This window comes from Nuphar pumila, chromosome 10 (genome assembly GCF_984573655.1).
Source record: "Nuphar pumila chromosome 10, dmNupPumi1.hap1.1, whole genome shotgun sequence".
Taxonomy (NCBI): Eukaryota; Viridiplantae; Streptophyta; class Magnoliopsida; order Nymphaeales; family Nymphaeaceae; genus Nuphar; species Nuphar pumila.
Genome location: NC_143258.1, coordinates 91,220,461 through 91,234,770, shown reverse-complemented (window position 1 = coordinate 91,234,770; position 14,310 = coordinate 91,220,461). Strand labels below are relative to the sequence as shown.

Here is a 14,310-nt window from a genome sequence, read left to right as displayed (position 1 = left end):
TTGAGAGAACTGAGTTTTCTCCTAAACTCTGTCAGAATTAAACTAAACCAAACCCTATCATGTTCTGTCCTCCCTGCCTGTCTCATTCCTAATTTTGTACAGACCTATCCTTGTGTTGTCTGACACTGAAACACTTGGTATGTACCTTCATTAAGGTATCTGAAACAATCGCTCCAAATTTGAGATTTTTTGTTCACATCGTTTGGATGTATGACTGAATCCTATTAATTTACCTATCATGTTTTACTTGGTTTTGACCTTGACCTAATCCTAAACCTAAGAGAGCCTACCTAAACTCTCAAACCTAAATTAGGCCAGTGAGTAACACCAGGGTTGTGAGAGGCGTACGCCTCAGTACCTGAAGCGTACGCCTCAGAGGCAAGGCGCACGCTCAAGGTACTGAGGCGTTGCTGTGATGCGCCCCTCATCAACTTCCAACCAGTTGTGACCACCGACCACCGGAGTTGCTGTGCTGCAGCTGCTGCTCAGTCTTCTCCGACCACCGGCATATCCCTCGCTTCCGTACCAGCTGGGCGGGTGGTCCTTCTCTTACTGCCTCCCCTCCCACCGCTTCACTTCCATTCCAGTTGTGAGAGGCGAGGCGAAGCACAGGCTCAACGCCTCGCTTCGCCTCATCGCATTTAACAACCTTGAGTAACACACTCAGCTGGTGTTAGAACACATCGTTTATGCATCAACAATCTAAAACTTTGTGAGTACTCCCCTTTTTTATATTTATGAGAAACCGCCCTCAAGATCATAGACTCAATCATGCTAGCTCAGCCTGTCATACTTACTATCATTGTCCTAACAACATAAAACTCAGTTGACTTACCCCTTTTTTTCAGAAAATCACCACGCTTCAGCTTGTGCAAGGGCTGATGCCCATAGGATTTGAACCTAGACCACCTGCCTAGTAGCCTAGGCTCCATCCCACTACGCCAAATCCCTTTGAGGTGCGATACTCCCCCTTGCTTACCAGGATAGTTTCTTGTTCCGATCAACCTTGTGGCAAGGAACACTCACCCTACAAATCATAATAAGATATAACCTTATAAGTATGCTTATGATTCTATACATAATACACAAAACAATAACGCTATGTGAGGCTTTATTGTAATATACATTTAAACATCAAGGTGCCAGACAACACCAATATATAATGAGATTGAACGTACAAGTTCTTTACCCCATATATATATATATATAGGGGTGGCAATTTCTGACCCGACCCGCCAACCCGCCTCTTAGGCGGGTTCGGGTTGGGCTTAAGCCAACCCGTTTAATAAATGGGTCGACCCGCGTAACCCGTTTATTAAACAGGTCGGGTTCGGGTTGGGGGTATGCCAACCCGGCTGACCCGTTTAATAAACGGGTTAGGCGGGTGGGTCAACCCGCCAACCCGACCCGCCAACCCGTCAACCCGACCCGTCAACCCGCCAACCCGACCCGTCAACCCGTCAACCCGACCCACCAACCTGCCTACCTGCCAACCCGATCCGTCAACCCGCCAACCCGACCCGCCAACCTGAAAACCCGTTTACCCGACCCAACCCATTTATTAAATGGGTTGGCGGGTCGTGTCGGGTTACCCGTTTATTAAACGGGTTGGGTTCATGTTTGCCACAGCCGACCCGTTTAATAAACGGGTCGGGTTCGGGTTGAGGTATGCTGACCCGCCAACCTGACCCGATTGCCACCCCTGTATATATATATATATATATTCTTCTCATCTAAGAAAGCTAAAGCACAGTTATTAGTTTTTCATTAATTTTGTACAGGTAACTTGTATTCCAAGTTTCATTAGGATCATTATGGCTCAGCTACTGTTTTTCCCTTTAGTTTTTGCTTTATCCTTTTTCTTCTTTTGTTCCAAAGTTAAAAGGAAATGCTACTTTCACCACCCACGGTAGGGAGGGAATGAGAGAAAGGGAAGATGCTTAGGAATTCGGATGATAGGAAAACGCTTCTCTCCCACCCTAACTTTTGGTTACCTACACTAGCCTATAGAATCAAAGACAGCCATCCATCTTTAGATCGATGGACACGTGGCTGTGCAGTTTTACCTTGCAGGCACTAAGTGACCCGATTCTGGGTGAGGGTTTTCCTTCATCATCAAAGAAAAAAAAATGAAAGTTCGATTTATGTGAGATAGTATACATTAATGAGATTATTTTAAGAATAAAAATATATAAATCAAGCTCCTCACCGTCTTACTGCCACCTGTACAACATAAATTGTGAAACAAACTTTGGAGAGGATAAAATTTAAAGTTTGGTAGCAGCTGACCCATCAGACTTGTTTTTCGAACTCACTATTAAGCTGATAATCGTTGTAGCAAAGAGCGGATGTCATCATCACACAAAGATGAAGGCCATGGATGGTTATGATTTCAAAACATAAATAAAAAATTTGTGTTTTGACATATCACCTGATCTGACCTCGCTCGTTGGTGTCAAAAGCCCGTCACCCCCCTTTCCAACCAACGAGCATACTTAGCTTCAGCCTCATGTTAAGGGACACATACACCCATGAGTTTCGAACTCATGACATCCCTTTAGCTTTGTGACATTCAAGAGTTGCCTCTACCAGATGACCAGATCCCTGGCGGACTCTGTGTTTTACACAATTTACACACCAACTAGATTCAACAGGACCTATACTTGCATCAACCCCAGGAGGAGTCAGGGATGTCAATTGGATTGGTCGAATATCCAACCAAATCCTGATCTGATTAGTTGGATTCGGTAAAGCTAGCAGGTATTATTTGATTAATGACTGGATTCGGGTCTCCTTTGCAGCCTTGGATCTGAACCAAATTGTTAGTCTGACATATAATCTGATCTGAATACGTACAAGTTCATTTAGCTAATTGGATCCAGATTGAGTTTTAACTTTTTCCCATTCAATTCCGGATTTGATTAGGTCCAGACTTGATAATGCTTAGATTCAAAACCAAGTTCAACTCCTTTACATTTATACTAAGTGGTCAAATGGCCTGATTAGCTTGTGTTAGTGATGGTCTTACATAGAGACTTGGTCCGGATATTCTTTTTTTTCGATGATGATGAAAACCCTTACCGAGAATCAGGTCACTTAATGAGACTGTTTCCCAGTTAGGTAAAACCTAAAACTCTAGGTTGAGGGTACGTACGAGCAACCAGTCTTAGGCTCCCCAACCGTGATAAAGCAACAGCAGCCCTCATGTGCCAGTAGGATTCGATCCTGGACCTTCAGCTTGACAGAGGACCCCGATGACCACATGGATAACCACTGCGGTGGTCCTGGTCCGGATATTCTAAATTCAAGTCTTGCTCAAAAACCAAGATCCAGTCAAAGTCCGAGTCCTTTTAATTATGCAGACAAAAGGTCCAAAGATGAACCTAACGTTAATTATTAGGGGTTCGACATTACTTCACTCCCCATTAGATGACAATTCGTAGGTCCAGTTAGACCCACCTAGTCCTCCGAAGCTCAGACCCTCAACCTAGACCCACCTTGGTCAGGTCCAAGTGCACACCATGTCGGGTCCGGTGGGGTTTTTCCGGCGAGGCGGCATACCAGACAGCGTCACTGTATGGCGGTGACCCTGCAAAAATCAAAAACAGAAAAACAAGAAATAGACAGCGTACCTGATGCTGCCATTTACGGAGGTTGGAGGTCGCCGGAGAAAGGGATTCTTCAACTCAGCCTGTCCGCAGCCACCACAAGCGTAGGCCTCCTTATGCAGACGGTGAGTCGACCTCTTCCCTCCTCAAATTTCTGTATTTTCGCTCTTGTAAAGGGTTGTTCATGAAACCCTTTTATAAGCCACGAAATGGGAACGGTTGAGTAACCGTTCCCTCTGTTTTCAGGTTTAACGGAAGGAATACTTCATGTGGGAAGCGTTACCCACATCGTGGGTAACCACCACCAACGTGGTGGTTTAACCCAACATTCTCCCACTTGTTCCGACGATAAATCTTTTAACTAGAAATCCTTATGGGAATAACTTGATGAATAGAATGACATTTATATTCTATTCTAAAGGTCCTTAGTTGAATCTCTAATCCTTTGGAGATTAACAACAACCATAATGAGAATCAAAAAACTGAAAGTGATCACTTTATTTATATGCATATGTCAAAAAGAGTTTAACAATCCCATCCTCATTACATATTCGGAATATAATCCCGGTGCTAGCCCTTTAGTAAGAGGATCAACGATCATCTCTTTGGTACCAATATTGACAATATGCACTAAATGATTCTTTGTCCTTTCTTTAACAACAAAATACTTCAATTCCATATGCTTGCATGACGTAGTACTTTTGTTGTTGTTCGAAAAGGACACTGCAGCTTCATTATCACAGTAGACCTTCAGTGGCTTCTCAATGGAATCGACCACCTTTAACTGTGATATGAAGTTATTTAACCATATAGCCTGCGAAGTAGTCTCGTACAATGCAATGAATTCTGCTTCCATGGTGTGGGCAGCAATGGTCGTCTGCTTTCCACTCCTCCAAGAGATCGCTCCCCGAGCAAGTAAGAAGACGTACCCAGTAGTAGACTTTCTACTATCAAGGCATCTTCCTAAATCCGCATCTGAGTAGCCAATGACCTCGAGGTGATCAACTTTATGATACGTTAACATATAGTCTTTTGTCCCTTGCAAGTACCGCAAGACTTTCTTGGCAGCCTTCCAATGGGGTAAACCTGGATTAGACTGAAATCTGTCAAGTACCCCTACTGCAAAAGAAATATCTGGTCGAGAACATGTCTGCGCATACTGCAAGCTGCCAACAACTGATGCATATGGATAAGCACTCATCTGTGCTTTGTCAATATCGTTCTATGGACAATCCTTTAGGCTCAGCTTGTCACCTTTTGATATGGGTGTAGAAGTAGGAGAACAATTCTCCATCCCATATCGCTTTAACACCTTTTCTATATATGATCTTTGGGAGAGGCCTAGAAACCCTTTTGCTCGGTCTCGACGAATCTCAATGCCAAGAACATAAGCAGCCTCACCCATATCTTTCATATCAAAATGTGATGCAAGAAACTGTTTTGTCTCTGAAAGTAACTTCATATCGTTGGTTGCAAGTAAGATGTCATCCACATACAACATCAATATAATGAACTTACTCCCATTTTCCTTAAGGTATATACAATGATCAATAATGTTTTCTGTAAACCCAAAAGTCACAATGACTTGGGAAAATTTAATATACCACTGTCGGGAGGCCTGTTTAAGTCCACATATTGATTTGTTAAGCTTACAAACCAAATGATCATTTTCAGAGAAACCAAGAGGTTGTTCTATGTATACCTCTTCATTCAGATCCCCGTTGAGGAACGCTGTTTTCACATCCATCTGATGTAGCTCTAAGTCATAATGAGCTACGAGGGCCAGAATAATCCTCATTGACTCCTTAGTTGAGACAGGAGAGAATGTCTCATTATAGTCAATGCCCTCCATCTGGGTGAATCCTTTAGCAACCAATCTTGCTTTATGTCTCTCTATGTTACCTTTGGAGTCCTTCTTGGTCTTAAAGACTCATTTACACCCTACGAGCTTTACTCCTTTAGGTAACGTGACAAGATCTCACACTTGATTTTTAGCCATAGAGTCTAACTCTTCTTTCATGGCTTCAATCCAGTGTGAAGATTGTTTGCTTTCAACAGCTTCCATAAAATTCAACGGGTCATCATCCATATCTATGAAACCACCAGGCTCCTGAAGGTACACCATATAATCAGGATGTATGGCAGATCTCCTAATCCTTGTGGATCTCCAAACAGGTCGTTTCTCAGGCTCAGATGAAACCTGATCATCCTGCTCGTGCTCTTCCACATTGTCCACAATAGGTTCACTTTGGATTTGTGCATTAACAATCGAATGATCAACCACACCATCATTAGGAATAACAATGTGGTATCTTTCGATGTTTTCCTTAACAGGTGATGAAACTGGATCCTGTATTTCCTCAAAACCAATGCTTTGAAGTGCACTCAATCCTACTGAACCATCTTCTAGGAATTTAGCCTTATCCGTTTCAACAATCTGTGGTGAGTGAGATGGGCAATAAAACCTGTACCCTTTTGATCTTTCTGGATAACCAATGAAATATTTACTGGTTGTTCTTGGATCAAAGGCTTTAATGTGAGAGTTATATAGTTTAGCCTTTGCAGGACATCCCCATATGTGCATATAAGACAGTGATGGTTTTCTACATGTCCACAACTCGTAAGGAGTTTTAGGCACAGATTTCGTAGGAACCTTATTCAAAATATGCACAGCAGTGCTTAAGGCTTCACCCCACAACTTTATGGGAAGTGTTGAATAATTCAACATAGCCTTGACCATTTCTTTAAGCGTACGATTTCTCCTTTCAGCTACATCATTCTGATAGGCACTACCAGGCATGGTATATTGAGGCACAATGCCTTCCTCTTTAAGAAATCGCGCTAATGGTCTTTCCCTTTGCCCCATCTCAGTAAACCTACCATAATATTCGCCACCTCTATCAGACCTGACTATTTTAATAACCTTATCGGTTTATTTCTCTACTTCTTTCTTAAATTCCTTAAACATCTGAAAAACATCAGATTTTTTGAAAATCAAGTAGAGATACATATACCAAGAATAGTCATCAATAAAGGTGACAAAATATTTTTCGCCTGTGTAACAGGGGGAAAATGGTCCACATACATCCGTATGGACTATTTCTAATATCTCACTACTGCGTTTGGCACCGTCTTTATATGTGTTTGTATGCTTAGCCTTTATGCAATCAACAAATGGTTCATTGTCAGTAAAATCTAGAGATTGCAAGATCCCTTCATTTACCAGTCTCTTTATTCTCTTTTCAGAGATATGACCCAACCTTCGATGCCAAAGCATGTAAGATTTATCATTCATCATGCTACGTTTATTTCTAACTAATGCGTATTCAGAAGTCAAAGACTCCTGAGTTTGGATCTTCATATTCAATCTATATAAACCATCATAAACTGATGCAGAACCAATTTCAATTGAATTTCTGAATATGAACAATTTGGAATTTTCAAACTTAAAACAATATCCAAATCTATCCAACTTTGAAATTGAAATTAAGTTTCTACTATATGATGGAATATAAAAGACATCATGAAGATCTAAAACTACGCCTGTATCCAGAGTAATCCTGCAGGTTCCAACACCCTTCACATGTGAACGCATCTTGTTTCCCGAATAGATGCTTTTCTCATGCATTGTTGGTTCCCTTCTGCTCAGAAACAGCTGTAGACAGTTGGAAATATGAACAGTAGCACCAGAATCAATCCACCAGCTATTTTCAGGAATTTGTAATAAATTACATTCATGAGAAACAAATGACAAATTACCTCTCTTTTCCAACCACTTCTTGTACTTTATGCAATCTGCCTTTATGTGTCCCTTCTTCTTACAAAATAAGCACTTTATGGGAGCAGAGTTGGATTGCTTATCTTGGGATGACTTATCCCCAGTTGGCTTCTTCCTAGCATTTCTCTTAAACGCATTCTTCCTTGGTCCTACCTTGGACGTATGAGAAGCCATATGTGCACTCTGTACCTTCTCACCTTTCATCCTCTCTTCTTCTTCAACACACTTCGACATGAGTTCATTAAATGTTCATTCATCATTATGTGTGTTGTACGAGATTTTAAAAGGTCCGTATTCCAAAGGTAAGGATGTTAGAACTAAATGCACTAGGAAAGAATTAGAGATAGTGAGCTTCATGTCATTCAGCTGAGACGCTATGTTTCTCATCTCCAAAATATGCTGGCGAATGTTTCCCCCTCCAGTATATTTCATAGATATCAGTTTTGACATCAGGGTACTGGCTCTGGCCTTGTTTGAACTCACAAACTGTGCCTCAATGGCATTCATGAATTCCCTCACTGTTCTGCATTGTGGGATAGCACTTCGAATGTTCTTAGCTACTTTAGATTGCAAAAGCAACAAGCTAAGTCTATTCGAGCACTCCTACTTCTCAAAAGCAATCTTTTGATCAGCAGTACTCTGATCAGTGAGGGCAGCGGGTTCATCTATCCTTAGGGCCAGATCTAGATCCATATACCCTAATGCAAATAAAACAGTTTCTTTCCAATCACTAAAATTGGATCCATCTAGAAAAGGTATAGAGCTAGTGCCATCTAAAATCACAGAACTAAAAACTGCATGACAAAAGACACGTATCAGGAAGCATTCATACGAGACTAAAACTTTAGTGGAAAAAGCAAAATAATAAAGGCCCTTGATATGCTTCTTTCCAGGCGAGTGAAGGGGGTCATCGGAGTCCTACTTTGGTAAGAGCTCCGACACGCGAAACCACTTCGCCTACCGACCATATTTGGTAAAACTAAGGTTCTTGTGAAGATAGACCATCAACACAAGGTATCTTTGGATACACATGTGTGATGTATCTCGACACATTTACCTTATTCTACCCTACTTAAATTTCAAACACGATAAAACTACCTTTGGGTCGTCTATCGTTTCATGAATATAAGTATAATGTGCATATCGGCTCAGGAACTATATGATAGTATAAAATTTATTTATGACTCACGTGTATTCAGTCACTTTGGTGACATGAAAACACTGATTCATCTAACTATCCTTAATGCTAATATGCAAAATTATATCTTAAAATGGTCCGTAAAATGAATGAATCAGACATATGACTCTTGAAATGGTTCCTAAACTGAATGAACCAGTCATATGTATCATGAACCGGTCTTAAAGCACTCTGAACCGGTCTTAAACAGCCCCAAACCGGTCATCCAAGGGTCCGAACCGGTTCTGAACCTTATGAACCGGGTCAAATATGAACAAAAGTTCATTAAAACCTTATAACTGTATGCCAAAACCCCTGTATTTTCTTATATTTAAGAAAACAGGGTCTTAGTATCTCGGAACCGGTGAGAAACTGGAAGGAACCGGCCAAAACGGCTCCGAACCGGTCCCGGAAGGGGACTGAGTCAGTCCCTGATCCGGTTCAGGCCAAATAGTGCCTGGACCCTTCTGGATCCGGGTCAGACCCGACTGCTAACTGGATCCGGGTCAGACCTGGGGTTATCCGGATCCGGGTCGGACCCGGTACAGTCCTGATTCGGGTCGGACCCGGTTACAACTGGATCCGGGTCGGACCCGGTTACAACTGGATCCGGGTCAGACCCGGTTAAGACCGGATCCGGGTCGGACCCGGTTAAGACATGATCCGGGTCTGACCCGGTACATACCGGATCTGGGTCAGACCCGGTACTAACCGGATCTGGGTCAGACCCGGTACTAACCGGATCTGGGTCTAACCCGACTCGAATTGGATCCGGACCGAAGCCGGTAATAACTGGATCCGGGTCAGACCCGGTAACCGCTGGATCCGGGTCTGACCCGGGGTTTACCTTATCCGGGTCGGACCCAAGCGGGTCCCCACCTGAATCCCTGATCCGATCTGGGTCACCTTATGGATCGGATTCGGGTGGGCGGGTCCGGTTCAGAAAATGAACCCAACCCGAAAAAACAAAAGATAAGGGTCGAATTAGGGTTTACAGAAACCCATTTCGCCCTTTTTCAAAAAATGCAGGGTGTTGCCGCCGCCTGCCGGCAACCAACGCCGACGCCTTCCGGCGACCAATGCCGCCATCCGCCGGTGACCAACGCCGCCATCAGATGGTGCTCCAACTCCGGCGAAAGCATCCATCCGCCGGCCAAAACCGATGCCGCAGAAGTCTTTTTGAAATCCGACGACTCAATAGTCGCCGACGACGGCTCCCGCAACCTCCTAATGGCAGATGAAGAAGAAGACGCCGATGGGATCCTCGCCGACAGGAAAAACCCCTCAAAAAACCAGAGGTAAGTATTTTTTTATTATTATTATACTATCGCCCAACGGCGACAGTCGCCGGTGCCGGCGACAGGCGCCGGTGACCAGCAGCAGGGTCACCCCACGGTGGCCTGCGTTTCTGGTCAAAACCGGAGCACACCCCGCAACGGAAGCGTGGTGGGCCCATAACCCAATGTCGGGTCCGGTGGGGTTTTTCCGGCGAGGCGGCATACCAGACGGCGTCACTGTATGGCGGTGACCATGCAAAAAACAAAAACAGAAAAACAAGAAATAGACAGCGTACCTGATGCTGCCATTTACGGAGGTTGGAGGTCGCCGGAGAAAGGGATTCTTCAACTCAGCCTGTCCGCAGCCACCACAAGCGCAGGCCTCCTTATGCAGAGGGTGAGTCAACCTCTTCCCTCCTCAAATTTCTGTATTTTCGCTCTTGTAAAGGGTTGCCCATGAAACCCTTTTATAAGCCACGAAATGGGAACGGTTGAGTAACCGTTCCCTCTGTTTTCAGGTTTAACGGAAGGAACACTTCATGTGGGAAGCGTTACCCACATCGTGGGTAACCACCACCAACGTGGTGGTTTAACCCAACACACCAAATAAGGTTTGCCAAGCCCTACATAACCAACTAGCTAGGTGGGTTATAATTTTTATTTCTTTAAGAAAAAAAAAAAACTAGCTAGGTGCATGGGTGCAGTACTCAAGTCTTATGTCAATTGGACCCTGTCAGTGTTCATGCCTGGACCTGGACCCACGGCTCTCTCTTTTCTTTGCTAGTAGTTCTGTTCAAGTATAGTTAAAAGAAAGAAGGAATATGTACAACTAGTAAAGCTTACGAATGCGACATCCCCTAAGAGTATATTTCATATTTGCTTGGATGTCAAGTATCCACTTTACATCCACGCCAACCCTAAATCCCTCAGACTCGAACAAGTAAAGAACATATGGTTGGTCCATATATATCCCTAGCTATAAATCCATCGACTATATTTTGTCATCTTGGCCAGCCATTCTCTCTCTCTCTCTCTCTCTCTCTCTCTCTCTCTCTCTCTCTCTCTCTCTCAACTAACATGGCAGAGGAAGAAAAAAAGGGAGTTGCAGGCATACTTATGTTCCTAAACTTCTGCATGTATGCGATTGTATGTTTAATTGGAGGATGGGCCGTTGATGAAGCTATAGAACATGGTTTCATTATAGGTATGCAATTGTGTGGCCTGCTGCTCTAGACTATTTTAGTTTTGTGGTCTCTACTGTTTCATGTTTTCCTTTAGGGCCTGTTTGTTTCATTCTCATGGAAAGTAACCACATGTTATGGGCCGGGTTGGCATGAGGGTACAATCACATTGCACACTTTTGAGTGTATCGCTACGCCTGATCGTGCATGCTCCACAGCCTACTGTCATCGCAGAGATGGAGGGTGGTCAGGTGCGGCCGCCCACTAGTGTGCATTGTGATTGCACCTGATCTGCCGTCAAAAACTCATGCCAAAAGGTTTGGTTTAGGCCCGGTTGTTTGTTCTCCTTGGAAATGAAGCACATACTCGCACTATCTTTAATTTAAAAAACTCATGTCAAGTGGTCTTTCCCATCAAATACCTTTTCCATGAGGGAAATCATAGATCGGTTTACACATTAAAAAGAGATACATGGGAAAAGCTGTAGCCCACAGACGCCCCCAACCACTAGATGCCACGTAGTGGCTGCCCCCCTTCGTTAAGAATGGGCCCCACGCTTCTCCCCCATTCAAAAGAACATGAATCCCATCATTTTGAAATAGGATGGGTTCCATCCTACATTCAATCCTAGCCATCCAATCAACCCATCCTATTTCAAATGATAGGATCCATGTTCTTTCAAAAAGGGCCCAACACGTTATAACTTATGTGTTTAGCCCGATCACACAACCACGCCTCCACCTATCATTTGTGTGTTTGTTTCACATGGAAAGGGAGTGCCATCATGGCAATTTTCCATGAAAGTAGCCTGAAACAAACTGGCTGTTATGTTAACGGGATAATTGTTAAACCCTTGTATCACCAAAGTTCTTATTATCTTTTTAATTGAACTTTATTCTTTCGGAAAAATTATTTGTAAGATACCTAGACTCTTTATGAGCCTTTATATATTGGTTGCAAATTTTGTACAAATAGTCTTACCATGTATGTAACTGTGGCATGTGCAGGTCCAGGCTTGGTTCTTCCTGCTCATTTCTCGCCAGTGTATTTTCCGATGGGAAACGCAGCGACTGGTTTCTTCGTGATATTTGCATTGATTGCTGGAGTCGTCGGAGTAGCTTCGGTGCTCGCCGGAATCAATCATTTTCGATCATGGAATTCGGTGACCTTGCCCTCTGCTGCATCACCTGCTCTTGTTGCATGGACTCTCACACTTTTAGCGATGGGGTAACCAACTTTACGCAATATCACTATAATTTCCCATGTTTTTTACCATCAACCCCACTAAATTAGCAACTCAAAGTTAACCGGATCGATTCTTAATCTCGATTTGTCAGGTTTGCCTGCAAGGAGATTGAACTACATGGGAGGAATGCATGTTTGGTAATCTCTCTCTCTCTCTCTCTCTCTCTCTCTCTCTCTTCTCTCTCTCTCTCTCTCTCTCTCTCTCTCTCTCTTCCTTGGGCACTTTTCTTTCTTAAAAAAAAACTCGGCACTTTTTTCAAATTAATTTCACAATACATCATGTGGATGTCAATTGATCGAGGGAGGCCCACACATGGGTTGCCCCCATCAGGTGGGCTCTCTCGAATCTGGTTTCAAGCTAGTTTACAGGTCCACAGCCAAATTTTTATGGTTCTGGGTCCAGTTTCAGGTTCTAAACTGGGTGGACCCTAAATCAGCTCTACAACCACCAAACTGGATTTAGACACCTTTTTGGTCCCAACAGTGAGCTTAAGACTGGACCAAATCGGACCCAAACGAAGCTCCAGTTCGGACGGGGTCAAGACTAGGCCCAACAAAATTTTGGGTTTGGATCAGGTGTTAGCCAGACCTTATACCGTCAAACCAGATGTAAAATCTGACCTACTCCATTCCGGGTTTGATGATTCAATATCCTCTTGACCCTGTCGCAATCCAAACGGATCCTTACCAATCCACTTAAACTCGAGCCTGGTTTTTGAACCAAACCTAGCCCAAATCTAAATGTTATCCTACCCATTTGACCTTTGATCCATCCAAGCCTACTTCAATCCATATAAGGTATACTTGAGTCCAATTGATTCTAAATACATCCAAGTGCTTCTTAAGTTAGATCTTCATAATTTGGTTCGTGTCCCAAGTGAAGACTCATTTTTTTTCCTGCTACATCCACTGGAGATCGAATCATCATTCTGTGATTGTTTGGACATTCTCATCAGCATCTGCGCCTCTTAAAAATTGCAATAGTTTGTTGTTTCCTATAAGTGAAGCAGAATGGAAAGAAACGTAAGCAAGATCCAGACTTTGTCAACCCAGAAAGAATGAAGCAGAAGCAGATCTGCATGCAGCTCGGGTCTAAGAGATCCATTTGGATCTAGTTCAAGTTTAGGTCTTTATTTGGGTTTTGTTTAACTTTAGATCTTTTTAATCTAATGGATCCGAAATAGACTTAGGTTTCTCATGTTTCCTTACAAATACTTATTATAGAGATTTTTCAGGGTTGATTAGATTGAAACTTGATTTTTTTAGTTTATGCTTTAATTATTTGTCTTATTTTCTATTAATCTTGCTTTGGTAGCATAAATATGTAGGAGTAGCGTAATTTAGTTGTTTCTCTGCGAATTGAACAACCGAGTTGCGTCAAAATGATCCAATCCCAGTTAGCCAACATTCGATAGTCGGATTTGGTATTCGCCGCATCCAAACCGAGTCCAAACCATCTGCATCTCTTTATGGATACCCATCTAATACTTGGTCATAATCCTTGAACGTAGCTATTTTTTCCGATCAGACATTTGATGAAATGATTTCACGGATATGCAGAGGACAATGGAAGCCTTTGTGATCATCCTGTCAGCAACTCAACTCATCTACATTGCTGTGATCCATGGAGCTTCAAGTGTGCCTTCTCGACAATGAGACCCTCCATTTCATGCCATGTTTGTGTTTTTCTAAAGGGATTGAGATTGGTTGCCATTTTTTTTTATATCTACAAGGAGAAACCGCCCACAGGATCAGAGACCTAGCCGCACTGGCTGTGCCTGCAGTAATTACGGTCACTGTCCTGCCAGCTTAAAACTCCATGAGATCGGTTGCTGTTTGTTTAATGTTGTGTGTTTATTAGATTTGTTTATTTGTCATTATTTTTTTTGGTGTATTGTGTTGTAATTTTTATTCTACATCAACAAATAAAGAAAGGGCGCTTTGTACACAGTTACCCACGAGGGTTCCTCATTGTATATATATATATAAAGAGAGAGAGAGATGGGTAGTTGCTAAATCCATAGGTATTAATCCGTGGTCTAAT

The 14,310-nt window shown here is 42.9% G+C and overlaps 1 protein-coding gene across 1 annotated transcript; it reads left to right on the top strand.

The window, feature by feature from the left end:
• Nucleotides 1-10,917: 10,917 nt before the first annotated feature.
• LOC149827339 (membrane protein PM19L-like) lies at nt 10,918-13,922 on the top strand. Its single transcript, XM_090018493.1, has 4 exons — nt 10,918-11,044; nt 12,029-12,248; nt 12,359-12,404; nt 13,827-13,922. Exons 1-4 carry the CDS (start codon nt 10,918-10,920, stop codon nt 13,920-13,922), a joined length of 489 nt encoding a protein of 162 aa, XP_089874619.1.
• Nucleotides 13,923-14,310: the final 388 nt, after the last annotated feature.